Genomic DNA, 27038 nt, shown 5'->3' with positions numbered 1-27038 from the left:
AATCCAGCAAACATGGCTGGTTTGCAGAAGAATAATCATTCAGAATCACCTATCCACCTCCAATGCTTCTTTGATCCCTGCATATCTCAGTAGCCCTATTTTCCAGGGGTAGATGTGGGCTGAAAAAACAGTAAAGTCAGAATTAATCATCTTGAAGCCAGCCTGGACCTTTTCGCCCCTTCTCAACCTCACAGTTGCACAATCTATTTAAATAAGAGCTACCATTTCAGGCCACAGACCAAAGTCCCCATCTTGGTATGTGTGCCACTGGGAATTACCCCTTAGTTGTCCAGTTATCTTTCTCAGTTTTTCAAGAGTCCATTTTATTTTTCAGTGGCATCTGCTGTCTGGGATGATACACAGCATAGAATGCCCAACAGTTGCCTGTGTAGCTGCCCTGTGTCTACTACTTTTTGTGGTAAAGGCAGCATCCATTATGATGTTTTCAGGCAATACAAATATGTAATAGTCCAAGAGTCACTGAACAGTATGGCTGCATTTGCATTCAGACGGGAGTGGTGATGCCATGCCCTCAAAGGTTTCCTATAGAGGTTGGCATTGTGATGTTGTAGGTTAAGCCATCGCTTACAATCCTGGCATTTTATATTGGAATGCCCGTGATTGAGTTCTGCAGCTGCTTGCAATCCAGCTCTCTGCTAATGTGCCTGGGAAAGGAGAAGACAATGGTCCAAGTGCTTGCACTCCTGTAACCCATGTGGAAGACCAGAAGAGAGTTTCAGGCTCCTGGCCTAAATCTGACCCAGTACTGGCCATTGTGACCATTTCTGGGAATGAATCAGCAAATGGAAAACCCATCTCTTTTTCTCTCTCTCTGGGAGTGAATCAGCAAGTGGAAAACCTCTCTCTCTCTCTATCTCTCTGTAGGTGTGTGTGCGTGTATGTTACTCTGCCTTTCAGAGAAATAAACTAAATCTTTAAAAAATGATATGGAAGTCAATGTCCAAAGGTACCTTCAAGAGGACAGAGGACTATATGAGTATAGCGTATTTGCCAGAACTGACTGGGTCCTCGTACCGTGTATTCAAAGCTCCCTATGTCACTTGGCTGTATAGGTTTCAGTCTGAGCATATTTATGAGTCTTCCGGGTCTTGTATTCTGGAATCATCATGGCTTGTTTTAGGGGCCCAGTTCTGAGTAGCAGATGGATTACAGTACCCCGTGTGGTGCTAAAGCCAGGTGGATGATCTATCCAGGTGTACTTTTCTGGGCGATACAGAAACATGGTGGGTCATAAACAGAGGCTGTGGTTCCAATGCCATTTGCTACCACAATGACTGTCTCCATGGAGGTCAATATGTGGTTTCTGATAGTTTACTGTCAGAAACTGACAACTGACCATCAGAAACTGACAACTTACTTTTTTCTGCCCATAGGTCAGAAAGTGTCGCAGGGTACACTTTGAGGCCTATTTTCCAGGGGTAAACAACATGGAAATCCACCACTGAACAGAGATTTCTTTCCCATGTACAGTTGTAGTATAGTTTTGGGCCAGTACATTTTGTTGAGTTTGAATGGAGCTGATTCATCTGTGAATCTGGCCCAGGCATTCTCAGGAACCAAAGGATATTGAAACCTGTAAGAAAAGCAGGTTCTGGGGCCTGGTGCGGTAACCTAGTGGCTAAAGTCCTCACCTTGCACATGCTGGGGTATCCCATATGTGTGCCGGTACTAATCCTGGTGGCGCCAGGGAGTGAACCATCGGATGGAAGATCTTCCTCTCTGTCTCTCCTCCTCTCTGTATATCTGCCTTTCCAATAAAAAAAAGAAGAAAAAGAAAACCAGCTGCCGGCACAGACGTCACTGCTAAGAAATCCTCATGTGGAGCATGCCCAGCCACGTCTCAATGTAGCTGTGGGAATTTGTGAAGCCTGCCATGTTCTTTTTCTGGACATGCCATTTCCATTTAACAACGGCTGCTTCTTGTGTGACATCTCCTTTGTTAACATCTTGATTTCTGCTCCATCCCATGGCAGGGATGTGAGCATGTGACAGGGAGCAGCATCTGCATAGAACAGGTGCATATTCTCCTCAATAGTCTAAGTAATGTCTCGATTACAATGTTTAATATCAATTCTATGCAGTATTCATATTGTTTTAGACAGTTAACACTTGTGTATGCTGCATAGCATGTGCATAGGTGTACACATAGCGGAATGACTACAGCTACTTCGCATATGCAATACTTCACATACTTATCAATAATTTTGGGATGAAATCATGAGATATGAAGAGTGTTCATTGTGACAATTATATAGTAATACATTATACAGTTAACAAAAATGATGACAGTAGATGTTAACTACTCTTATCACAAAATAAATAGTGGAGGCCAACACTATGGCACACGTATAGCTGCTGCCAGCAGTAATGGAATCCTATATGGGTGCCTGTTCGAGTCCCAGTATGCCTGGGAAAGCAGAAAATGGCAGAAGTTCGTGGGTTCCAATAGCAATGTGAAGAACCCAGAAGCAGCTCCAGGCTCCTGTCTTTGGCCTGGCCCAGCTTCTGCCATTGCAGCCATATCTGAGTAAACCAGTAGCCGATAGAAGATTTCTCTCTCTCTAACTCTGATCAGGTAAATAAATAAATAAGTCATTTTTTTTTTTTACAAAAAAATGGTAAGTATGTAAATGCATAAAATAGCTTTGCTTAATGTTTCTACTATATATGTATACATAATCATTTTACCATCATATATTATACGTTACACACCATAAATATGTACAAGTGTTACTTTCCTATAAAAATGTGAAGTTAACTGTATCCAGATTGACTGTGAGAGGACCCTTCAGGGCTGTCAATTCCTGTAACACAAAAACAGAGCAGTTGCTTCAGCTGAACTTCCTGAATATCAGGATGCAGTGCCTGTGCTTACCGAGATTACAGCAGAGCGCACAGAGAAGTATAGACTGTAACAATGGGTTGGCTACTTCTAGAGATCCTCAACAAAGGTTCTATGGGAAAGAAAGAAGCTGTCTGAACTGACCACAATGAAAGACAGCAAGCATGTAATTGTGGACATATGAATTGTTATAAAATTTATATTTCCTCATACCTAACCGAAATTCAGAGTTGTTGATGAACATGTCCCCAATTTTCCTACAAATTGTCTTTGATGGAGCAGTTTTTATTATTGATTCAACTGCCATTCTTATTATTGATTTCTTAGAATTCCTGCTTCTTCATGGTTTCGTCTTGGTTGTTGTAGGTGTCTAGAAGTTTTTTGCTTTTAGATTCAACACTTCCTATGCTTAAATTTCTTCCTAGTAGTCTCTTAGAACCCTTTAGGCTTCTGTGATGTCAATTGTGATGTTTTCTCTCATTTTTTGTTTTGAGTATTTTTTCATTTTTCTTACTCAATTCAGTTGAAGATTTGTCAATTTATCATTTAAAAAAACTCAATTCTTAGTTTTGTTACTGTTTTATATTGTTTTACTAGTCTCTATTTTGTTTATTTTGGCTTTGGTCATCTACTGACTTTGCTATTAGGATGTTCTTTTTTGTAGTTCCTTGAGATGTACCATTAAGTTATTATTTCTAATTTTCTTTTTGAGACATTTATTGATATAAACCTCTTAGAAGTGCATTTGCAGCAACCGACAAGTTTTAGTGTGTTATGAATCCACTTTCGTTTGTCTCAGATGTTTGAAATTTCCTTTTGTTTCCTTTTTTGAATCATTGATTGGAAGCAATTTAATTTCCATGTATTTGTAAATATTTTGAAATTCCTCTATGCTGATTTCTAGTTTTACAACCTTGTGGTCAGATTAGATACATGAAATGATTTCAGTCTTGTTTTGTGGCCTATTTTATGATGCATGCTGAAGAATGTTCTATGCGTGCCTGACAAGAACGCGTGTTCTGTTGCTATTGGATGGAATGGTCCATATAATTCTGTTCATTTGTTCTTTTTTTAAGGTTTATTTTTATTGGAAAGGCAGATTTACAGAAAGAAGGAGAGTCAGAGAGAAAAGTCTTCCATATGCTGGTTCCCTTCCCAAATAGCAACAAGGCCAGAGCTGAGCTGATCTGAAGCCAGGAGCCAGGAGCCTGCTCTGGATCTCCCACAAGGATACATGGGCCTAAGGACTTGGGCCATCTCCCCCAATCCTCTACTGCTTCCTGGGCCACAGTCAGGGAACTGGATGGGAAATAGAGCAGCCAGGAAACAAACTAGTACCTATACAGAATGTTAGCACTTGAAGGTGGAGGATCAGCAAACATGGCCATACTGTCAGGCCCACATCAGTTCTTAAGCATAGTTTAAGTCCCATTTTTCTTACTGATTTCCTTTGTTATTGATCCATGCATCATTAAAATCTCCAATTATAGTGCTTTTCAGCTGATCTATTCCTTTGTATCTATCAGTAGTTGCTTTATTTAGGTACTCCAATGTTGTATTCATCTATCTATCTATCTATCATCTATCTATCTATCTATCTAAAGTATAGTATGTTTTATCTGGCACTAGTTATCTCTGCTCTTCGGAAGTATGGTGAAGTGAATAAATAAAAGCTGCAAATTGTTTTCTACGCTAGGGAGCAATGCACCATGTCACAAGAGACTAATACCTAGTGTGCCAATAGAAGATAAATACAGGATCCACGTTTTTCAAATATGATGACTTTTTAAAGCATCAAGATAGCCATCATGGAATAAGTAAAACGCTTTCATAGAGTTCGTTACGTTTATAATTTTTGTTCTTAATACGTATTATTATGTCAGTGCACTCTACCTTTTGATTTTTACAGCCTGTAAATGTGTTATTTGGTCATATGTGAGACAGCACCCTCTCACAGAGCAGATCCTGGGGGAGAGAAACTTAGACACGTAGTGTAATCATACCGTATGTAATTAGTTCTGGGATAGAAGGAGATGCAAGAAAAATTGACGTAGAAGCCCAAAGAAATACATTTCTCCCAGGGGGACTTGGAGATTCACGTACTGACGGGGATCTAGGATGGAGTACAGCGAAATCAAATGGAAAGCAGGAGGGAATGATTTCTAAGCAAGGGTTAGTCTGCAGAAGAGAGAAGCTGAAGTTGGAGTAGGGGCGCAGACCAACAGGGACAGAGACCCCCTCTGGAGGCGGAAAAAGGCAGGACCACTTCCGGCCAGGGAGGGGGCAGATAGGCTCAGACCTACGGAGAGGCTTGGAGAGAACGGACGCCTTCTGGACTCAGGAGAACGAGGTGAGCTGAGGTGGCTGGCGTTAATGAAGACTGTGGGGGCCTCCAGGCTTCAGCGTCCACGAATCTAACTCCGTACGCCTTGAAGGTTTAGCGAGTACCTGCCGGGGATTTGGGAACCTAAGCACGCCGAAGTGGTCATTTTACAGAGGTGTCTGAACCTGGCTGAATTGATAGAGCAGGGGGCATCCCTTAGGGCCATGGAGAGGACAGATATGAATGAACTCGTTTCGGGTGTAAAAAGAAGGTGTGCAAACCCGGTTGAGACTTCAGAAAGCAAGGATCGGGAAATTGTTCAGGCGGTAGCCAGAAGGGAGTGGGACTCATCTCGGGAGTGAGATGGGAGACGGTACAAGTGTGTCCGTCCTGGAGAAAGGGGGCAGAACCTGATCTGCGCTGCGGAAAGGGGAGATCAGAACCCAGAGAAACGAGGGGACGAAATCCTTTTCGAGCAGCTAGAAGGACCCACCTCAGGCTAGAGAAAAGACGTGCTAGGACCCGGTTGATTCTGGTTTGAACCGGGAAGGCGACGACAGTTCATAGGGTTCGGGAACGAGGAGTACACAGGTTAACGTCGTTCGATTTGGGGGTGGGGTATCCATGTTGCAGAAAGGGCGGGGCCGGGCGCTTGCAGACGTGGAAAGAGCGGGGAGCGGTGTTGGGGAAGGGGCGGTGCGGAAACGCACTGCGGAGCAGGGGGAGGGGGCTTATTAAGGAAACTGGAGGTTTTGGAGAAGTGCTGCGGAGCAGAGGGGAGGGCGTTTCGGGAAGAGGCGGTGCGTGGCTGTACCGCAGAGGAGAGGTGGGCGGTGTTGGGGAAGCAGTACTGCAGAGCGGAGGGAGGGGGCCGGTGTTGTGGGGGGAAGGGATGCAACGAGATGTGATGCAGTTATAGAGTGGGTCAGGGGTGGGGCTGAGATGTTCCACGGCTCGGAGAGCTGGGGCATTTGTGGGAATGAGCTGATGAGACTGGCCAGTCCCCGAAGGCGCATGCGTGCTGAGGACCTTAACGAAGGAGTTCTTTGGGAAAGCGGTGGGCCTCAGAAGGGGGCCTCTGGTCGGGCGCATGCGTACTCTCCATTTGCAGTAGGAGTGTGTGTGTGTGTGTGTGTGTGTGTGTGTGTGTGTGGGTAAATGGGCGGGATAGTAAAATGGACTTGCCATCTTGGAGGTGAAAGGAGGTAGGGCCCCAAAACAGATGGTCTGCATTTCTCGGTGTGAGAACTTGAGAGTTTAAAGGTTTGGGCTGCAAGGGTAGATAAGGTCCCACTCCTTTCATATAAGAAGGACATTGCTGAATCTCTGTGTCACTCTCATTCTCTCCTAACTCAGGCTCAGCTGTTACTGCGCATTCCAGAAAGATGGATAGGAGAAATGACTATGGTTACAGGATGCCCACGTTCCAGGTTAGACTTCTTTACATTCTAGGTCATTTGCCTTGTCTGAAACTCGCTTCCTGTTTTTGAGCCCCCCTACTACCATGTAGTTGCACACTTAATTCCCTGCTTAACCTCCCTCATTCCTCCACCCTGCATGATGAAGTAGGAGGAGAGAAAACCTGTCCTATTCTTCTCCCTTCTCTCCCCTACCTCCTTCAGTCATTCCCTGCTCAGAGTAAGGGGAGGCTTTTGTGGGAAAGAGTGGGCAGGAGGGAGACCAGATGGCCCAGAGGATGATAATCCTAAGTGTGTAGGGCCCTCTGCCTCCCCCTGGGAGCCTGGGGCTTCCCTTTCCTCCAGATGTACAGACGGAGACCACAGAAGAGGACAGTGTCTTGCTGATGCATACCTTGTTGGCGGCAACCAAGGACCCCCTGGCTATGGACCCACCAGTTGCCAACCGGCCAAAGAAAAGCAAGACCAAGAAGACTCCTGTTAAAGTTGTTACTAAGGTCACACCTGATGCCCCTCCAGTCCCATCTGCCAATGAGATTGCTACCCACAAACCCAAAATAACTTTGCAGGCTTTAAACCTGCCAATCATCACCCAGATCAGCCAGGCTTCTGTTACCACTGAGGCAGCCGCTATTCAGGCTCCTTTAGTCACTGCTCAGCCCAAAAAAGCCAATAAGACAAAGAGAGTTACTGCCAAGGTGGCCCAGAGTTCTCAATTCTCAGTTGGCAGTGAGGGTGTCCCTACACAACTCAAGTCACACTTGCAGGCCCTAAACCTACCAGTTATCTCACATCCTACCCAGGCTCCAGGAGACAACGAGGCAGCCAGGGGAGCCAGTGAGGCAGCCAGTTCCCTGACCTTGATAACATCCACCAAGCCTAAGAAAGCTTTTAAGGCTAAGAAGGCTGCCGGTAAGGCCATGGCTAGTGCCAATGAGATCTCACAGGCTCTAACTGCCACCCACTCTGCCGCAATCCAAGGCCAAATTTCCAGTGAGACAACCAATACTCAGGCCACAGTAGCTTCCATCCGAGCCAAGAAATCCTCCAAAGCCAAGAAGACAACTTGTAAGGCCACAAATACTGAAGCTGAGCCTGTGGAGGCTCTGCTTATCACCGAGGCAGCTACTAGGCAGATTGAGAGCTCAGCAGCAGCTATCCGGCCCAAAAAACCCAAAAGCAAGAAGGCTGCCACTAAGGGCTTCAGTTCCACCTGTGAGATCTCTGAGGCCTTGCCTACCACTCATGTGGTCACAAACCAAGCCTTAGCAGCCACCCTTCGAGTCAAGAGAGGGTCTAGGACTCGGAAGGCTGCTGCTAAGGGTCGGCCACTTGAAAGCCAGACTCCAATTGCTGCCCAAGGGACCCATGCCAAGATGGCCACCTCTCAGACCAGCATGAGTGCTCTTGAGACTCAGGTTGCTGCTGCTGTCCAGGCCCTGGCAGATGACTATCTGGCTCACTTGAGTCTGGAGCCGGCAAACAGGACCCGAAGCAAGAGGAACCGAAAGGTGAGCTCTTGGCTGTCACCACCCTTCACCTGGTGCTACTTTGCTATTTTGTTTTTTATCCTTCTGGCTTGTTAATTGCTTCTATAAAAAAAGTTTACTGAACCTTTTTATTTTCAGTCAGTCCTGTGTTCAGGTAAGCTGTGGGAAATACCCACTGGCATTCACAGATTGGTGGGGAAAAAGGTATCCGTTTATGCACTTAGCTACAACTTGCACGCAATTCAACCTGTTTTTATGTAGTTACATGTGTTAGGTTTTATATTGGGTACATTACATAGGTTATGTCTTTGTGTCCTGAAAGTAACTCTTACTAACTGGGGATCAAAGGTCCCAGTTTTACAGATAAACAGACAGTCCCAGAGAAGTGAAGTGACTTGAAGTGAAGTGGAATCCAGTCTTGGCTAATGGAAGAGGAGGAGCCCCAGGCCCTGCCCTTGGGTTGCTCCTGGACTGCAGGGGGATGACACTCCTGCCTGGAAGACAGTGAAAGACAAGCCCAGGACTCAGGGTGGCCAATGGCAGGGTCAGTCCTCACTATAGGGGAAGGGTTAGGGGGACTTTTTGGAGGTAGAGTGAGGAGACAAAGCTATGTTTTGCACCTGGTGACTTGGGACCTTCCTTCTTTCTGATGATAAAGTTCAAACATCCAAGTGGGGATGAGAGAAGTGGGAGTAATTTCAGGCGGATTCCATGGGGCCGGAGGCCCTCGCCCCCCCGAGATGTGGCCATCTTGCAAGAGAGGGTAAGAATGCAGTGCTGCCCAGTTTCTTTTCCTTCCTCATTGGTCCTCTTCTTTGCCATGCTTTCATGTTTTCTAGAAGCATTGAGATTGCTGCATCTATTGCTTTTCTTCCAGGCAAATAAGTTGGTGAAATACCTGTTGGTTAAGGACCAGACGAAGATCCCCATAAAACGTTCAGGTAGTGTCCTACCAATCCTCTTTCCAAAGCTCTCGCCACTGTCTTCTCCCCCTCACCCCCCATGGCCTGTAGAGGGGGTAACTCTTGACCTTTATGGCTTTCTTGTTCTCTCATCTCTACCCCTGCTTCCCTCACACTCCATTATAGCTGCCATTTTCCATTAATGCAATCCAGGACTTTGGCTACACTGACCCCACAGGGCTGGCAAAAGGGCTGTTGGTCTGTGGCCCCTGCTCAGCCCAGTTGCGGCAACCTCTCCCTTCCTGCAGACATGCTGAAGGATGTCATCCAAGAATACAATGAATATTTCCCAGAGATCATTGAACGGGCAAGCTACGCTCTGGAGAAGGTGAAGGGGTAGCCCTGGGGGATGGGCACGGTGCAGAAACCTTGACTCAAACAAAGGTGCATGTGTTCCATCTGGAGGGAACTATGGATACCTGCTAATCCACCCTGTCACTGTGCATATGGGCAGACAGTAGCCCAGGGAGGGGAGTGGATGAGCCATAGATTCGCAGAAGTTGGTGGAAAAAGCACAGCTAGGAACCAAGGCACCCAATTTAGTTTTGGCTTTAGTCTGCTGCCTGTCATGTATTTCTGATGCCTATCTCTTATCTGCCTAGATTCCCATTAGTGACAAAGCTGTTGTTGATACTGATAGTATACTTGTTGTGCATTTCATGTGTGCTTGGGTGTATAGCTTTGTGTTTTGTGTGCGCTGCTTTACTGATTTCTCTCAACAGTCCTTAGGTACACAGGGAGCTGTGGGATGCCCATGAAGTTGAAATGAGTGTTCTCACAGTATGTTTTTTTACTTGGCAGATGTTTCGCATCAATTTGAAGGAAATTGATAAGCAAAGTAGCTTGTATATTCTTATCAGCACTCAGGAATCATCTGCAGGCATATTGGGAACGTAAGTTGGCACATGGCTGGGATGGAAGGGGAGGCTTCTGCTTTTGTGGCATCACCTCTTCTTTGTCCCCTCTCCCCACATCCTCTTGAGAGAATCAGGAAAGACAGGGCCTAATAAGGTGCTGTCACAGCTCCTGCACTTAATTGGAGCTCTACATTGTAGATTATAATGCTGATTTATTATAGATTGACTGATTATAGATGTCTGATTATAGATTGAATGCTGATATAGGAGCCTGGAGCAGGGGGTTTACACTTTCAGGTCTGGTTTCTCTCTAGAAGCTTCGAAGAAGGCAGCTTGTTCCTTTTTGTTTCTTCCTACTGACTGTTTGGCCTGGCCTTGGTAGAATGGTTCTCAAGAGAGGGCTTCCAGTGAGGGTGTGGGTGGATTGTGACACTCATGAACTTGCCTCTCTACTGCATAGTTAGGGAAACTGAAGCCTAAGGGAGCAAAGGGCTTTCTCAGGCTTATGGGATAGTGTGATCAGTGGGGCTCTGCCTAGAAATCTCTGAGGGCTGGGGCTCAGGGAAGAGAGCTCACTTTGCATGCTTGTGTTGTATGTACTGGGCTGACAAGTACATTAGTCCATCCTCTCAGCAAGCTGGGGATGTAGGATGTGATTTTTCCCACTTTGCTGAATAGGAGACTCAAGATCTGAATAGGAGTTCCTTGCTTAGAGTCACATGGAAATTGAAGCATATCAGGCAGAATCGTCTGTTGTCTGAGGAATCTGGGAGAGGCTAGCCTAGTTAGCTGGCTGGTATATTTTGTAGATAGCTATCGCACATAAACTTCTTTCTGCTCTCTTAGGACCAAGGATACACCCAAGCTGGGTCTTCTTATGGTGATTCTGAGTGTCATTTTTATGAATGGCAACAAGGCCAGTGAGGGTGAGTGGTGGGGCACACAGCCGAGTGGGTGGCCAGGGTCTGAATTCCCCGTGTTCATTTGCTGCCCTGTCCCCTCTTGCCTCCCCCTGCAGCTGTCATCTGGGAGGTGCTGCGCAAGTTGGGGCTGCGCCCTGGGTATGATTGGGCTCTCTCAGCGCTTGCTGTCCGTGTTGTCCTTTGCCGAGAGAGGACGGTCCCAGGATTGCATCAGCCTGGTGGTCTGGTGGCACAGGCGGGGGGTGCTGGGCCAGGGTTCTGACCTTGGTGGAGGGGAAAATGGTTCTGAATTCTCTGCTCCCCCTCTCTCTGCTCTTTCTTCTGTTCTAAGCTGAGGTGTAAGACCTTCAGGAAATCCCTGACAAAGATTAACCTGGCCTCTGCTACTTGTTACTAGTGGACATATGCTCACTGCTTTCTTGGCTTCACTGAGACTGCCGCATGTACTAAAGAGGCCTGCTCCAGGCTGGGAAAGGCCTCTGCCCTCATCTAGGCAGTTCTGATACATATTCGTAAATTATTTTTCCCATTGTCAGGGTGAGACATTCGCTTTTCGGGGAAGTGAGGAAGCTCATCACGGATGAATTTGTGAAGCAGAAGTAAGTGGTGGTTGAAGGCTTGTCTGGCCCGGAAGGGTTCTGGGGGTATTGTTTGGTTCCCAAAGTGTTCAATCAGTGCTATTTTTATACTGACTTTAGAGAGATGGACATCCTGTGTCCTAGACTTTGGTCCTATCTAAAATTCTCATAGCGGATCTCTTCTGGACCAGATCAAAACACAAGACCCTTGGGGTGGGGTGGGGTGTGCTCAGAGCAGGGAGTCTGAAGAATGGCTTCTCTGTTTACAACACACCCAACAACAATCTGGGTTTACTCCTCACAGGTGGCAGGATACTTGGGCCTTCCTGTGACTCAGTACCCTACACATGCCTCTCTTGTTGCACCTCAAGTGACATTTGCACAGGACCAATGGGAAATAATTGAGCATTGGAGGTCAACTGGGGGCAACTCTGAAGTGAGAAGGTCTTAGAAATTCTTCTTAGGGCTGTTAGTATTTGTCAGATGAAGTTGCCTCCTGGGGCCTAGTGGTTAGAAAATTTGTTATTTTGGTTATCTAACCAAAATTTCATTTCATTTCTCAAAGGTACCTGGAGTACAAAAGAGTCCCCAACAGCAGACCACCCGAGTATGAGTTCTTCTGGGGTTTGCGCTCCTACCATGAGACTAGCAAGATGAAAGTCCTCAAGTTTGCGTGTAAGGTAATCCAAGAACTGCCTGAGCTTGGCCTATTAAGGGAATAGGACGCTACTGGCTGGGGCGGGTCATGTGTGGGGGTAGGTCTGTATAACACAACCTGTGGCTCATATATGAACATGTAAAGGCCGCATTTATGTCCCAGAATGCTGATAGATATCATATACAGTTTACATTTTTTCATTTGTTCTTCATACTCTGTAGTAGTCAGCTCAGGTAGTCATTACAAATACAATAGACTGGGTGGATTGAAAAAGGCATTTATTTTCTCGCAGTTCTGTGGCTGAGAATCCCAGATCCAGATCAGGTAGGGTAGGTTTCCAGTGAGGACTCTCTTTCTGGCCTGTAGATAGCTGCCTTTTCACTCACGGTGACTACCTGCTGGAGAAACAATGCAAGCTCCACAGTATCTCTTTATATAAGGACATCGGTTCTGTTGGAGCAGGGGCTCTGCCCTTATCTATGAATTCAGTCACATTGGTGATTGAGGAGTCAACAGATGAATTTTAGGGTAGTGCAAACATTCAATGCCTAGTACATTTACTCTTATCATTTCCCATATTACTGATGAAGACATTTAGGTTCACCAAGGTTAAATAACTTGTCCAAGATCTTAGCACATCTGAGTTATCAGAGCTAATATTAGATCTCAGGACTGACCCATGACAGAACCTCAATAAATAAGGAGTCTTTAAAAAGAATATTGCTACTGGTCTCATATGAAGTCCATGGCAAGGGATATTTTCCTTATAATTATTATCATTCCCATTTCAGGTACAGAAGAAAGATCCCAAGGACTGGGCTGCTCAGTATCGGGAGGCGGTAGAGATGGAAGTCCAAGCTGCAGCTGTGGCTGTGGCTGAGGCTGAGGCCAGGGCAGAGGCAAGAGCGCAAATGGGGATTGGAGAGGAAGCTGTGGCAGGGCCCTGGAATTGGGATGACATGGATATCGACTGCCTAACCAGGGAAGAGTTAGGCGATGATGCTCAGGCCTGGAGCAGATTCTCGTTTGAAATCGAAGCCAGATCCCAAGAAAATGCAGATGCCGACACCAACATCGACTTCAGCAGGGGAGCTAGCACCAGGGTTAGTTTCAGCGATGGTGCTGGTGTTAGCTTCAATGATGTACCCAGTCCCAGTGGTGGTTTCAGTGGCGGATCTGGCATTACCTTTGGTGGTGCCCCCAGCACCAGTGCCAGCTTCAGCAATGCAGCCAGCATTAGCTTTGGCAGTGCACCCAGCACTAGTAATACTTTTACGGGTGGAGCCAACATTACCTTTGGTGGTGCTCCCAACACCAGTGCCAGCTTCAGCAGTGCAGCCAGCATTAGCTTTGGAAGTGTACCCAACACTATCACTAGTTTCAGTGGTGGAGCCAGCATTAGCTTTGGTGGCGCACCCAGCACTAGTACTAGTTTTAGCAGCACAGCCAGCATTAGCTTTGGTGGGGCACCCAGCACTATCACTAGTTTCAGTGGTGGAGCCAGCATTACTTTTGGTGGTGCACCTTGTACTAGTGCCAGCTTCAGTAGTGGAGCCAACTCTGGCTTTGGAAGCACAGTCAGTACCACTGTTGGCTTCGGTGGTGCACTTACCACCAGCACCACCTTCAGCAGCGCACCCGCCATGAGCACGGTCTTTAATGAGGCTCCTAGCAGCAGCACTGGCTTTGGAGGTACGCTCAGCACCAGTGTCTGCTTCGGTGGTTCTCCCAGTTCTGCTGCCAGCTTTGGTGGCACACTCAGTACTAGTATCTGCTTCGGTGGCTCTCCTAGTGCTAGCACTGGCTTTGGTGGTACACTCAGCACCAGTGTCTCCTTCAGTGGCTGTTCCAGTACGAGTGCTGACTTTGGTGGTACACTCAGCACCAGTGTCTGCTTTGGTGGCTCTCCTGGCACCAGTGTGAGCTTTGGTGGTGCACTTAGCAGTGCCGGCTTTGGCGGTGCACTCAACAGCAGTGCCAGCTTTGATGGTGCACTCAACACGAGTGCCGGTTTTGGTGGTACCATCAGCACCAACGCAGGCTTTGGCAATGCACTCAACCCAAATACCGGTTTTGGTGGTATACTCAACAGCACTACTGGCCTTGATGGCGCACTCAACATAAATGCTGGTTTTGGTGGTGCACTCAGCACGAGTGCTGGTTTTGGTGGTGCTGTCAGCACCAGTGCCGGCTTTGGTGGCACGCTCAACACCAGTGCTGGCTTTGGCAGTGCACTCGACAACAATACTGGTTTTGTGGGTTCTGTGAGCACCAGTGCCGGCTTTGGTGGTGCACTCAACACAAGTCCTGGTTTTGATGCTGCCATCAGTACCAGTGCCAGCTTTGGTGGTGCACTCAATTCCAGTGCAGGTTTTGGCAGTGCCTTCAGCACCAGTGTTAGCTTCAGTGGCACACCGAGCACCAACCCTGGCTTCGGCGGTGCATTCAGCACCAGTGCTGGCTTTAGTGGGGCACTTGGTACCACTACTGACTTTGGTGGTGCTCCCAGCACCAGTGTCAGCTTTGGTGGTGCTCCCAGCACCAGCCTCTGTTTTGGTGGCGCTCCCAGCACCAGCCTCTGCTTTGGCAGTGCATCTAACACCAATCTATGCTTTGGTGGCCCTCCTAGCACCAGTGCCTGCTTTAGTGGTGTTACCAGTGCCAGTTTTAATGATGGACCCAGCACCAGTGCTGGTTTCAGCTTTGGCAGTGGGCTAAGCACCGGTGCTGGATTTGGTGGACTGAACACCAGTTCTGGCTTTGGTGGCAGCCTGGGCACCAGTACTGCCTTTAGTGGTGGCTTAGGCACCAGTACTGCCTTCGATGGCAGCCTAGGCACCAGTGCTGGCTTCAGTGGTGGACTAAGCACCAGTGCTGGCTTCAGTGGCGGACTAAGCACCAGCACTGGCTTCGGTGGCGGACTAGGCACCAGCACTGGCTTTGGTGGCGGACTGGTCACCAGCGATGGCTTTGGTGGTGGACTAGGCACCAATGTTGGTTTTGGCAGCACACTTGGCACCAGTGCTGGCTTTAGTGGTGGCCTCAGCACCAGCGATGGCTTTGGCGGTGGGCCTAATGCCAGCTTCGACAGAGGACTGAGTACCATCATTGGCTTTGGCAGTGGTTCCAACACCAGCACTGGCTTTACTGGCGAGCCCAGCACGAGCACCAGCTTCAATAGTGGACCCAGTTCTATTGTTGGCTTCAGCGGTGGACCAGACACTGGTGCTGGCTTCTGCAGCGGACAAGGCACCAGTGGTTTTGCCGGTGGACCAAGCACCAGAGCTGGCTTCAGCGGACTGAACACTGGAGCTTGTTTTGGCAGTGGACCAAATAGTGTTGGCTTCGGCGGTGGACCAAGCCCTGGTGCTGGATTCGGCGGTGGACCAAGCACCAGCGCTGGCTTTGGTGGTGGAGCCACCAGCCTTGGTGCCTGTGGCTTCTCCTATGGCTAGTGAGGTTTCAGGTAATCGTAGTAGTTCCCTGGTGAGGGCCCACAGGGATGGGTTTAAGGGCTGGGGGTGTTATAAGAAACTGAGTTGGGAAGGCAAAGTGGGAAGATTAAGACAATGGAGGAAGTACAAGTAAACAGTATATGTGGTGCTAAAAATATGTTCCTGTTTGGTGTTTTGTTTTTAGGTTTATTCCCCATGTTTTCAGAAACCGCTAATGAACTATAGCAGAACTTCCCAAGGAGCTAAGTAACAGCTTTGAAATTTTTGTCCACACAGCAATCTAAACAGCTGCTACCAATCGGCCGAGGGTGACACGCTATGAAAAATCTGTTTGCTGTTCCTGCTTTACTGTTCGCTTTCTGTGTGCTGTCATATTTTGGTATCCGAGTGACATTAAATTTGCAAAATGAAATGGAGGTCTTTCTGTCATTCTGTTGTGCTTAGGTGATTGTGAATGACACTTTGGGTTCACAGAAGAGCTGAAAAGGTCAATATGGAACCCTAAGGGGATGTGGGGAAATGGTGGAACAGATGCAAAGGAAGAGGGTTTGGGACAGTAAGTAGAGATCATTTGGAATCATGCAGGAATGGAGGGATGGGGGGGGGGTAACCAGGAATGGACACAGGAACAAGGGAAATTTTTCTTGATATAGGAAAGGAAAACTTAAGCATTTGGTAAACTGGGGTGGAGGGGCAAAGTCATAGACAGGGACAAAGATATACATGGAAGAGTTGGGCGTTGACTGAAGCAGTCCTGTAAGAAGGTAGGATGTGACAGACATCCAGAAAATAGACAGTGGCTGTGACTTTGAACAGGAATGAAGAGTGTCCATCAAAGCAGGTAAATACCATTATGCTTCAAGCAGCAATCAGCAGTACTATAATAGATCCCAACAAAACAGGGATGTGGATTATACACTGTCTGGGCCTTGCTGGGTGGTTGTGATGGGAGCACAAGAGAACAAAGGCAGCGACTGTATGAAATCTATCGGCTGGGCTGCTGATATCAGGGCCACAGCAGTTTCATGTATAGTGGCTGAAGAGATGGACTATGGGATCCAGGCTGGTTAGAGATGGAAGAATTACAAGGAGGGAAAGGACTGACGGATTTGGAGACAAGAGAACAATCAAAGGAATACACTCTTGATACAGTACATTACAAATATTCATTTAAGTACCACATGGATGCCTACTGTATGAGCAGTAGTTTGAGATGCTTGCATTCAATAAGTTAGACCAGGGAGATGATGTCAAGGCCCACAGAGCTGGTGGCTGAAAGGAGATGGTTGCTGCAGTTGAGGGTGTGGGGTTTGGGGAGATCAATGGATTGGTTTGGTCATTCAAATGGACCAGGAAATCACTTGGGATGGCAGCTAGTGTTATAGAGCATCTACATAAGTTCCAGATTTCTCTGAATGTAATGATGAAGGTGGCATGGCATCAGCCATTCAGTCCACCAAGGAACAAGGCCCACAGGTACTCACATGGATGTCAACTTTGCAGGTGCTACTGCAAAATCGCATTCCACAACCCCAGGGTAACAGACCTTGGTAAAGATCAAGATGAGGATCTTGAAAACAATAAGGAAGCCATGACTGTCTTTCTTCCTGTAGGCAGAAAAAGAAGTCTTTATTGATTATAGAATAGGAATTAAAAAAGCAAGAACTTCCTCCAGAGCCAGATAGCTCCACAGGGCCAGAAACAGGACTATTTTGGAACTCCCGAGGACTTCTTCACTGGAAGTAAGGCTCTGCCAGTGAGGCCAAGACAGTCTTCTCAGGGTGGAGAAGAACAAGGACATGAGTTCCCAAAGGTGGAAAACAGTGAGCCAAGGGGTCTTTCGGCCTCTTGGAAGACTTAGTAGTGGGCAGGGACAGTGTCCAGGGCTTCCGCAGGTTCCCGGGTGACATCCACATTCTGAAAAGAGAGAAACCAAGATTAGTAGAAAAGAGTCATCAATTTGGCACTGCAGCATTCCAGCTCTACCTTCCTTGTCTTCATAGCCGGGTTCCTCCCTCGGACAGGCATGAGGAAGTTGAAGCTTTAGGCAGTTTGGGCAGGGGTTGCCCTAGTCCTACAGTGACATGTTAACTCAGGTCGGGGCTATGGTTTCTGTGTTTGTAGGTGCTGGCTATTCCATCTGATACTGAGAAACACCCTGGATCTGAGGGTCTAGAGTGCGTATTCTTTGGAAAAGGATAGTTGTACCGTGTGCTGTGTCCGTGGCCAGCTTGGGATGGGATGCCACACCTACCTCAGGCTTCTCCCGGTGTGTGTTCACAGCCTCTACGTTCAGGTAGATAGACTCCACTTTGCAGCCTCAGGAAAGAACAAGCCATTGTCAATAAACCCCAAGGTAAACGCAGGTCTTCCCTAACGTATCCCCTACTCTGCCAGCCCCATACTGTCCAACTGTGATGGCCCCACAGGGAAGGTGGTTACGATGAGCTGTGTGTGATATGTGGGACTGGCACTAGGCCTATGAGGCGCTAGTGGGGTAGGGGCCCCCTCTCAGCTGGGCCTTTTGTCTCTGAGTTCTTTGAACGTCAGTTGCTCATTTGTAGATGGGGATAGAGATGGCAGAAGATGATCCATGTGGTCTCATCTGACTCAGTGGACTAGGTGACAGCCATCTAACCCATGCCATGCTGTGGAACTCTAGGGCTCCTCCAAGCCATGCCAGCTGCTGAAGAGGTGGAAGAGCCATAGGGCCACTGCCTTGGGTGATCCATCTGGGAAGTTTACTTAGAGAACAGTCTGTTACCAGAACATCAGAAATAGAACTTCACAAGGGAGTTCTAGGGAAGCTGAAGGAAGAGGTTGTTGCCTCACTGGGGCTTGGGGATGCCAGAAGAGGTACTACACTCATTTGGCTCCAGCTGCAGAAATTTCACTTTAGTCCAGACTTCTATATGCCGTTCGGCCCCATTCATACCCCATACAGATTTGATTGCCCACTTGCTATTTATGAACTTTTCATAGCTAACCAGTGTCAAGAGGAGCTGAGGGAGATAGATTTTTTCTGGCTGGTCTTTGAATTTGTTCTTCAATATTGCCCCAACTACCAATTTCACTCTGGTCCCTGGAATCCCTACTTCAGTGACTTGCGGCTCCATGCTCAGTGCTGACACAGAGAATTGAAGCCATATTCCAAATTCAGAAGCCATCTGAGTTCTTCCCTGTTATCTACAAGCACCAGTCCCACCTGTACCAAAACATCCACAGCATACCCAGGTCACCTCTGGAACTCCCCTGGGAAAATGGAAAGCCCTGCGGCTATACCGGATCAGGGTGGGGGCACTCACCATAAGCCACGGGTGTGAGTTTGAGCACCGTGTGCAGAGGGCATTTGAGATAGGGAAGCTCATCTGGAAAAGAGCAGAAAGCAAACCTCAGAGACAGGGTACTGGGCATGCACCCCACCTCAGGCCTCCTGGGTTGCTCCTGTCACCTCCCCTTCCAATGGCAGATCTCACAAGCAGCCCATGCCCTGTACTTTGCAGGGGGTAGTGTTGAAAACAGCTGAGTAGATAGTAGCGGAGAGCAGCAGCAAGAGGGCTCTGAGGAAGTCTGCAGAGTGTGCAACCCACAAGAGGATCGCTACAGGGAGATGGTTATTTTCTTCCTCGCAGAGTAGACAAGAAACCAGGGCATGCTCTCTCACCCCAGCCTAGAGTCTCCTGCAGACTTCCTGACAAACACAAAGACCCATAATTCCTGTTGCAAAGCATTTCTTGGGACCCTTCTGAGCACCAGGGTTGGTGGCCAGTGTGCTCCTAGCTTCTCCCCTGCCAGGCCCACCCTGGCCACTGCTCCGGCACTTGTTGCAGGCTGTGACTGTCAGCTCCCTTGTTTCCAGGGTGACTCAGCACAGCTGTTCTGATCATCCATGAACAATGTCTCATCTGGGTCATTGTCACTTTACCTCTAGCCCCGAGAGAAGGGGGTGGTTGGGCCCATTCCTCAGATGAGCAGCCCGCAGCTCCATCCAGCAGGAAAACCCTCACCTGAAGGCACATGGGCAGGAAGTGGCACCCAGGCAAGGATGCAGATTCTGCCATGGCAGTTCACTGCCCCCTTCCTCCGGGGCGCACAACGCGCTGGGCTCCTCGACCCACCTGCCTGGCTCTGTGCTGACACTCGCCCCTCTGCCCATCTGGGCCCCAGCACCCTTCCTTCACCCTGGGTGGCACCCTCCCTGACTCCCATCCTGAGGGTCTTCTGGAGCTTTCAAGTCGGCCCCCGCTCCAGCCTCCTGAGACGGCAGGCTGGCCTGCATCCTGCTCCTCCCCCACTTTGTCATGATGGTCCTCGGGGCCCTGGCCAGGCTCTGCACACACTCTCCAGGCTCCCTCACTGATGCAGGGCTCTGTACGTCCACACTGTCCACGTGAGGAAACAGAGAAGGGAAGTGACATGTTTGGGGTCTGTGCTGTGCCACTGGCTCAGTTGAAGATCCTGGTCCAATCCCTTCTCTCCCGGGTCCTCAGTGTCTTTATCTTACAGCTCAGGACTAGACTGGATGCCCTAGCCCCAAGGATCCATGGAGTTGCTTTTCCAGTCAAATTATCTCTTTGGGGTTGTTTCATTAGTTGCCTGAGGACTGGGGATAAGAACATCTGCTCAGCCATGCCCTGTCTAGCTCCCAGATGGCATGGTCTATGAATAAGAGCTGTTAAGACATCAAAAAATGGGGCTGTGCCTATTTCCCTTACACACTCCATGACTATCTGACAAAGGAGGGGCTCTAGCATGTACCTCGGATCAACTCCTATCCCTGACACTCTGAACTTCATGACCTTGGGCAAGTCACTTCACCTCTCTGTGCCTCCATTTCCTCATATGGACAAGGGGACTTACAGTGCCTGCCTCATGGTCTCAAAGAATTTGCCGCCACCAAATACAGATATGAATATATCAGAAACCTATCAGAATAAGGAACCCCTCCACCCATCCCACCACCTGTTTTTAGTGAGGACACTGAGACCCAGGCAGAGGAAATATTTTATCTAATGTCAAGTTCTCAAGTTTCTTGGGTTCCAATTTTGACTCCCTATGTCAAGTTCTCTTTATTTTGAAGCTAGCATAGGAGAAAAAATTCAAGACCGAAGAGCATTGTGGGCATCAGATACAATTTTGCAGTCTTCAGACATCCTCAAAACGTCAAGGAAGTGCTAACTAGCACTTCATACCTCCATGAGAAATGTACTCTCACACCTATAACAGTCTCCCGGCAGACCACTTGTCTTAGTTTGCAGATCAGTCTATGCAGTCAGGGTATAGATACTCTGTAAACACAATGTCTAGATGTTTGAAAGTAAATTACCATCTTGGAAAAAATGAAAATACCACTATCTTGGGGGAAACTATCCCGACAGAAAAAAAAAAAAACCAGAAAGTGGTAGTGAGGATCATGAGGCCACAAAGGGAATCGCTATGTCCTGATAACAGCATGTGTCAGATAAATCTTAGCTCAGCTTTTTCTCAGCTGGAAGCAAACTGTTAACGTCAGGTTTGAAAACATTAAGTCACAATAATACTGGTACTAATAAACAACAAATAACATGTACATAGCTCGTGAGTGCGTCATGAACTACTTGTTTTAAGCTCTTTATATTTATTATTTAATTAAATTTCACCTTCATGCTGGCCATGTTAAAGATATAGAGACTGAGGTCAGAGCAATTAAGGTAATTTATCAAAATAGTTCAGGTTGTATGTGATGGAGGAAGAATCCTGATCCAAGTATACTTGTTCCAGATATTGCGCTCTTCACCATGGATACATAAACTGCCAACTGCTGATGTCAGGTCTCAAATCACTTTTGGCTCCCCACAGACAGAGGCAATGTGGTACCTGAACTTTTATCCAGGAAGTAGGCCAAGAGGCACCGCATGACAGCCTGGTGGCAGATCACCAGCACATTCTCCTGCCGCTCCAGCTCCATTATGACTGGCTCCAGACGCTGAACAAGATCCTCATAGGACTAAACAGGAGAGAAAGATTTGAATAAAAAGGGGTGACAAGGCACATTTTCTCAGAGAGGAATACAGACTAGGAGTTAGGGGAACTTGGTGCTGGCGTCAGCTCGGCTGTTGGCTCAGCAGCAAAAACTCAGGAAACTCGCTTCCTTTCCTAGGATTTCAGTCTCACCTCTGTAAACTTGGGGTGGGGGTCACTCAATACGGTAGAATGAACAACAATAACAACAACTCCCTACTATAAAAGATCTTCCTAACTGCACTGAATAAAGGATTCCAAAATTTAAAAAAAGAGAAACATCTTGGGGAGAAAAAAGAAGCCATGGCTTCACTTGGGATATTTTCCAATCAGTAACAAAGAGGCTCAAGTTTTTAAAAACTTTGTAGATACTGTAGAAAAGGCCTCAGATGTGCATAAAGCAGGGTGCTGGGGCTGACTCTCACATAACCCCTTGATGCCTCAAGGTCAAATCTTTACACCCTCAATACAAGTGTACACTAGAAAATACCCACCCCGGCAAAGGGAAACGGCAAATAAAAAGGTTTTTGTCACTTTGTGGCTCTTGATAGAAATATGAGGAAAAGTCTCCTGAAGAAGGTGCAAACACAAACCCTTAACGTGGGTTAGTGATTCAGAATTACGTTACCCACGTGGTTTGAAAAATGTCATGCTGAAAGTTTAAGAAAAAGTAGTCTCAAGCCATTATCTATCTCCCAGAATTGCCTAGAAGAAGTAAATGAAAGTTTTCAACTCTGGTTATAGAGGTCTCCAAAAGATAAATTCTTGCCAACCTCCACTCACAAAACACACAAGGAAGTAAACTACCATGAAAGTGAAGGAGAAATATCAGGGAGAAAATTATAAAAGCTCAGACCAAGCACATATGATATATAGTAAGTATGTTTGAAATCTTCAAATAAATAAATGAAAAATGTTAGGAAGAAATCAGACACTATCAAACAGCTAATGCAGATTTGATGGAGAAAGCTAATGCAGAATTTCAGAAAAAATGTATCATTTAAAGTTGATGACTTAGAGATAAATTTAAGGGGATCCAAGATGGCTGAATAGAGAACCACCTACACTTACTTTGCTCACAGAGAACCAGAACAAAGTAAGGGCTCAATTTTTTTAGAGATTGACTGAAAAACAGCTTGAATAAAGAAGTGATGGGGGCCGATGCCGTGGCCTAGCGGCTAAAGTCCTTGTCTTGAACACACCGGGATCCTGTATGGGCGCCGGTTCTAATCCCGGCAGCTCCACTTCCCATCCAGCTCCCTGCTTGTGGCCTGGGAAAGCAGTCGAGGACGGCCCAAAGTTTTGGGACCCTGCACCCACGTGGGAGACCCGGAAGAGGTTCCAGGTTCCCGAATTCGGATCGGCGCAGCACTGGCTGTTGTGGTCACTTGGGGAGTGAAACATCGGACGGAAGATCTTCCTCTCTGTCTCTCCTCCTCTCTGTATATCTGACTTTGTAATAAAAATAAATACATCTTAAAAAAAAAAGAAGTGATGGGTGCTCTAAACAGCACAAAGACTCAGAAACCCAGGAGAGAGATAAAAAGAGAGATGGAGAGAGAGAGAGAGAGAGAGAGAGAACACAACAGTTCTTGCTGGGAAAAAGTAAGTGACCCCCACCATCACTACAGACTGGCAGGCTTAACTACAGGAGCATTCTACAATTCACACTGGCTCTAAATCTAGGTTAGGAAGCTGACTGACATCCAAGCAATGCTTTGCTCCAGAAAAGGAACCCGCTTGCCTCATTCCCGAAGCTTCCAGACCCAGGCTATGGCAGTACAGCTGCTTTCCAACTCCTTTTCCACATTAGGGGACAGCAAGCAGCCCAGTCACCACAAAAGCCCCCAGGGCAAGAGGCAGGGCACTTCACAGGGCAGAGAGCAGGTCCCTCTGCATTCTGAAGCTGCAGAACTACTGGGAACAAGCCCTGGAGCCATGTGTTCTCCATCCATGTGATTGAGGGAAGTTCCCCTTTGCTTCTTGGGGCTTGGCACCAGTAGCAGCAGCACATGAGCCCAGAGAACAAGATCTGGGCAAACCCCCTTGTGCAGCTCGCAGCACCTAGTACTGGTGGACCAGGGAAAAAACCCAGACATCACACTTGCATGTTATTGTGGGACCTGGAGGTAGTTCCTTCTGTGTCCTTGCAACTATGGGATTGCGGCTGTTGGTGAAACATTCCCACTCACTGCTGCGACCTGGGGGGGGCCGATCTGTATTCCTTTGCTTCAGGCTGGTCGGACATGCACTTATTCCATGAGGGCTGAGTAAGGACCCCCTCATGACATCCATAAGCTCTAGAACTGTAACTCTTGATTCCTTAAATTCCAGGGACACCTGTGTGCTCTTGCCCTCACTGATCCCTGGGAAGGCCCTTTTTGCATTCTTCTGCACCTGCTACAGCACACAGCCCGCAATATATTCTGACATCACTCTGTGGAATCTGAGTAAATCCTGCAGCACTGGGATTGTAGCTATCAGTACAAAGTATCCTTCCTATCCTGGGCTCTGGGATTGTGATTTTTTAATATTGTATTCTCAGAGTCACTTGAGACTCTTGTGAGAAAACTACCTGCATTCAATTGCTCTAGGCCCATCCATGTCCGTGTACAATCCGAAGGACGGGGGAAACAAATGCTGGTAAGACTGCAAAGAAAGGAAAGGCCTTTTAAAAAAGATTTCAATTTATTTATTTGAAAGAGCGATAAAGAGGTAAAGGGAGACACATGGAAAGGGGATCTTCTATCTTCTTACTTACTCCCCAGATGGCCACAACAGCTGGTCCAGGTTAAAGCTGGGAGCCTGGGACAGCATCTGGTCTCACGTGTGGACACAGGGGCCCAAGAACTTGGACTTCCACTGTTTTCCCAGGCACATTAGAAAGGAGCTGGATTGAAAATGGAGCAGTTGGGACTAGAATTAGTGTTCCAAAATGGGATGCTGGTATCATAGGCAGCAGCTTAACCCACCGCACTACAATGACTGACACAAAAGGGGAACTCTTACACATTGTTAGAAGGAATTAAAATTGGTGTAGCCACTATGGGAAATAGTACGCAGTTTTCTTAAAAATCTAGAAACAAAACTACAATATAATCTGACAATCCTATGAGATCACTATATGAAATAGATAGCTGCTCCTTCATGTTTATTGCAGCACTGTTCACAACAGTCAGGAACCACAATCAGATAAGGTGTCGCTATCCAGATGAGTAAAGAACAGTGGTATGTATATACATAGGCTATTATTAGGTCATTAAAAACGGAAATACTGTCTTCTGCAGCAAAATCAATGGAACTGGAGGATATTCTGATGAGTGAAATAAGCCAGACACAGAAGGATAAACATTGTATGCTCTTTCTCATATTTGGAAGCCAAAAAAAATCCCCAAACTGCCCATGGAATGGTGATGACGAGAGGAACTTGCCAGCGGTAGCAGCGGAGAGAGGGAATTTAAACAAGAGATCAGTTAGATCCAGGATTCCTAGTGTGACTGGGCATCCTGGGGGACTATAGGCCACAGTCAAGCACATGTTTTATGAACCTTAGTTCATGCATAATAAGAAAAAATAAGCCCAAAGCCTGCAATAATAAAGCAATGCTAAAGAAGAAGAAATGTAGATTTTTTTGCTTTAATGAATATGGATTGTATACATGTATTGGAAAATGTGGTAAGGTAGCCCTTAAAGATAAATTTTGATACAGCAAATGTTTGAATTCATGCATATTCAGAATCATTAAAACCTTGTGGAATTGTGTATTTTTAAAAAAGACTATTGCATGGGTTCCATTTTTGTATCAAAGTGGATTTATCTTTTATTTCCATTTTTAAAGCACTTTTTGAAGTGCTATATACACCCATACGATGATATAATCAGTAATTTTTAAAAGGACAGAGGCAATTTCAAATATAATCAATAAGGAATGACCTATTAAAAATATCTTGAAAAATCAAGGTATACTCTAATGATTAGAACATGTGACTCTTTGTATAAAAAGAAATAGTGGGGGCCCGGTGTGGTAGCCTAGTGGCTAAAGTCCTCGCTTTGCATGCAGCCAGGATCCCATATGGTCGTTGGTTTGTATCCTGGCAGTCCTGCTTCCCATCCAGCTCCCTGCTTGTGGCCTGGGAAAGCAGTCGAGGACGGCCCAAAGCCTTGGGATCCTGCACCTGCATGGGAGATCCAGAAGAGGCTCCTGCTCCTGGTTTTGGATCAGCTCAGCTCTGGCCATTGTGGCCGCTTGGAGAGTAAATCATTGGACGGAGGATCTTCTTCTCTGTCTCTCCTCTTCTCTGTGTATCTGACTTTCCAATAAAAAAATAATAAAATAAATCTTCCAAAAAAGTAGTAATTTGGAAAATAATGTTGAAGAAATTACTCAGAATGCACTAAGCAGATACAAAGAGAGAGAAAAAAGGAATTAAAAGACAGCATGAAGGATGGGCAAGACTAAAACATATCTAATGACATTTTCAGCAAGAGCTAATGGAAATAATGTAAGAGGAGAATTTTTAAAGATAAAATGCCATAGAACTTTCCATAGCTGATGAAGAATCCTGACTCTCAGTATCAGGGAGTCCAGCCAATCCTAAGCAAGATAAACAAAAAGAAATTAATCTCTAGACATATGCGAATGAAATGGGAAAGGAATAAAGGCACGATGACTTTAAAAAATAGCTGGAGAAAAAAGAAACAACAGCTAGACGGAAAGCAAATTTGTTCTCACAGTAGAGGTAACATCTGCAAAGTACTGAAAACAAGCTAGTCACTCCGGAGTTTACGCTCAGGCAAAGCATCATCTAGGATGGAAGACACACCCCCACCACAAAATTATTTTTAGACAAAAATGATTGGTGATTTTACTATCAACAAATCACTACTGAAGAGCCAGCATGGTGGCTCAGTAGATTAAGTTGCCGGTTGGGACACCACCGAAGGTCCATATTGCAGTCCCGGCTGCTCGGCTTCCAATTCAGCTCACGTTTCCAAGGCAGTGGAGAACGGCCCAAGTAGTTAGGCTCCTGTCACCCACGTGGGAGGGCTGGATGGAATTCTGAGTTTGTGGTTTCTGCCTGGCCCAGACCTGGCCTTGTGGCCATTTGAGGAGTGGATCTGTGGCTAGAAGATTCGTTTTCTCTCTCTGTCTCCTAGTCACTTGGCCTTTCAAATAAATAAACAATATGGATTTAAAATATAGTGTATAGTGTACTTAAATTTTGATGAAAGGGAAGATCTTAATGTAGAAAAAAGTAAAAAATAAAAGAAAAAAGAGGAAAAGTAAACAGCAGGGAGATCTCAGGAAGGAATCACAGAAATGAACTTCAGAAATCTGCAGTTGCAATAAAAGTAAACTTCACCATTCAAACATATAGTTCAGTTTTGCCTATGAATGAAACCCAACTATAAACTGTTTATAAGAAGTACAAAATAAAAATACACAGAGAAGTTGAAGCTGAATTATCTGATTACTGCATGCAGCCCTTGTCTATATTCCTGTAAAACAGT

General features: G+C 46.6%; 2 protein-coding genes and 1 non-coding gene across 10 annotated transcripts in view; 2 read left to right on the top strand and 1 right to left on the bottom strand.

Moving 5' to 3' along the window:
* The first annotated feature begins 5007 nt into the window (after positions 1-5007).
* TRO (trophinin) lies at positions 5008-15933 on the top strand. 5 transcript variants are annotated; one of them, XM_058658964.1, is made up of 13 exons: positions 5008-5213; positions 6543-6616; positions 6904-8115; positions 8753-8857; positions 8972-9035; positions 9305-9384; positions 9858-9949; positions 10760-10839; positions 10932-10974; positions 11373-11435; positions 11980-12094; positions 12864-12971; positions 15194-15396. In XM_058658964.1, the coding sequence occupies exons 2-13, from the start codon at positions 6572-6574 to the stop codon at positions 15251-15253; spliced, it is 2067 nt and encodes a 688-aa protein (XP_058514947.1). In that variant the 5' UTR covers positions 5008-5213; positions 6543-6571; the 3' UTR covers positions 15254-15396. The 5 variants fall into 5 exon arrangements, with proteins under 5 accessions (XP_058514947.1, XP_058514946.1, XP_058514943.1 ...); XM_058658963.1 differs by having other exon boundaries at positions 5010-5213; positions 12864-13175; XM_058658960.1 differs by adding an exon at positions 15712-15933 and having other exon boundaries at positions 5013-5213; positions 12864-15538.
* On the top strand, positions 11635-11763 carry LOC118760460 (small nucleolar RNA SNORA11). Its single transcript, XR_004996801.1, has one exon. It is a non-coding gene; the product is annotated as a small nucleolar RNA SNORA11 (small nucleolar RNA).
* Positions 15934-16965: 1032 nt separating the features above from the next.
* The window catches only part of PFKFB1 (6-phosphofructo-2-kinase/fructose-2,6-biphosphatase 1), a 56536-nt gene continuing 46463 nt past the window's right edge, over positions 16966-27038 (bottom strand). The window contains exons 11-14 of one of the 4 annotated variants that reach the window (XM_004598290.3): positions 21384-21513; positions 18833-18895; positions 17782-17846; positions 17254-17444 (exon numbers count right to left, since the gene is read on the bottom strand). In XM_004598290.3, the coding sequence (XP_004598347.2) occupies positions 17385-17444; positions 17782-17846; positions 18833-18895; positions 21384-21513 (318 nt within the window). In that variant the 3' untranslated portion in view covers positions 17254-17384. Of the gene's footprint in view, positions 17445-17781; positions 17847-18832; positions 18896-21383; positions 21514-27038 lie in introns of all 4 variants that reach the window. The other 3 variants (XM_058658462.1, XM_058658464.1, XM_058658463.1) reach the window with 3 other exon arrangements.

This window comes from Ochotona princeps, chromosome X (genome assembly GCF_030435755.1).
Source record: "Ochotona princeps isolate mOchPri1 chromosome X, mOchPri1.hap1, whole genome shotgun sequence".
Classification (NCBI taxonomy): domain Eukaryota; kingdom Metazoa; phylum Chordata; class Mammalia; order Lagomorpha; family Ochotonidae; genus Ochotona; species Ochotona princeps.
This window is presented reverse-complemented; position numbering and strand designations above follow the sequence as displayed.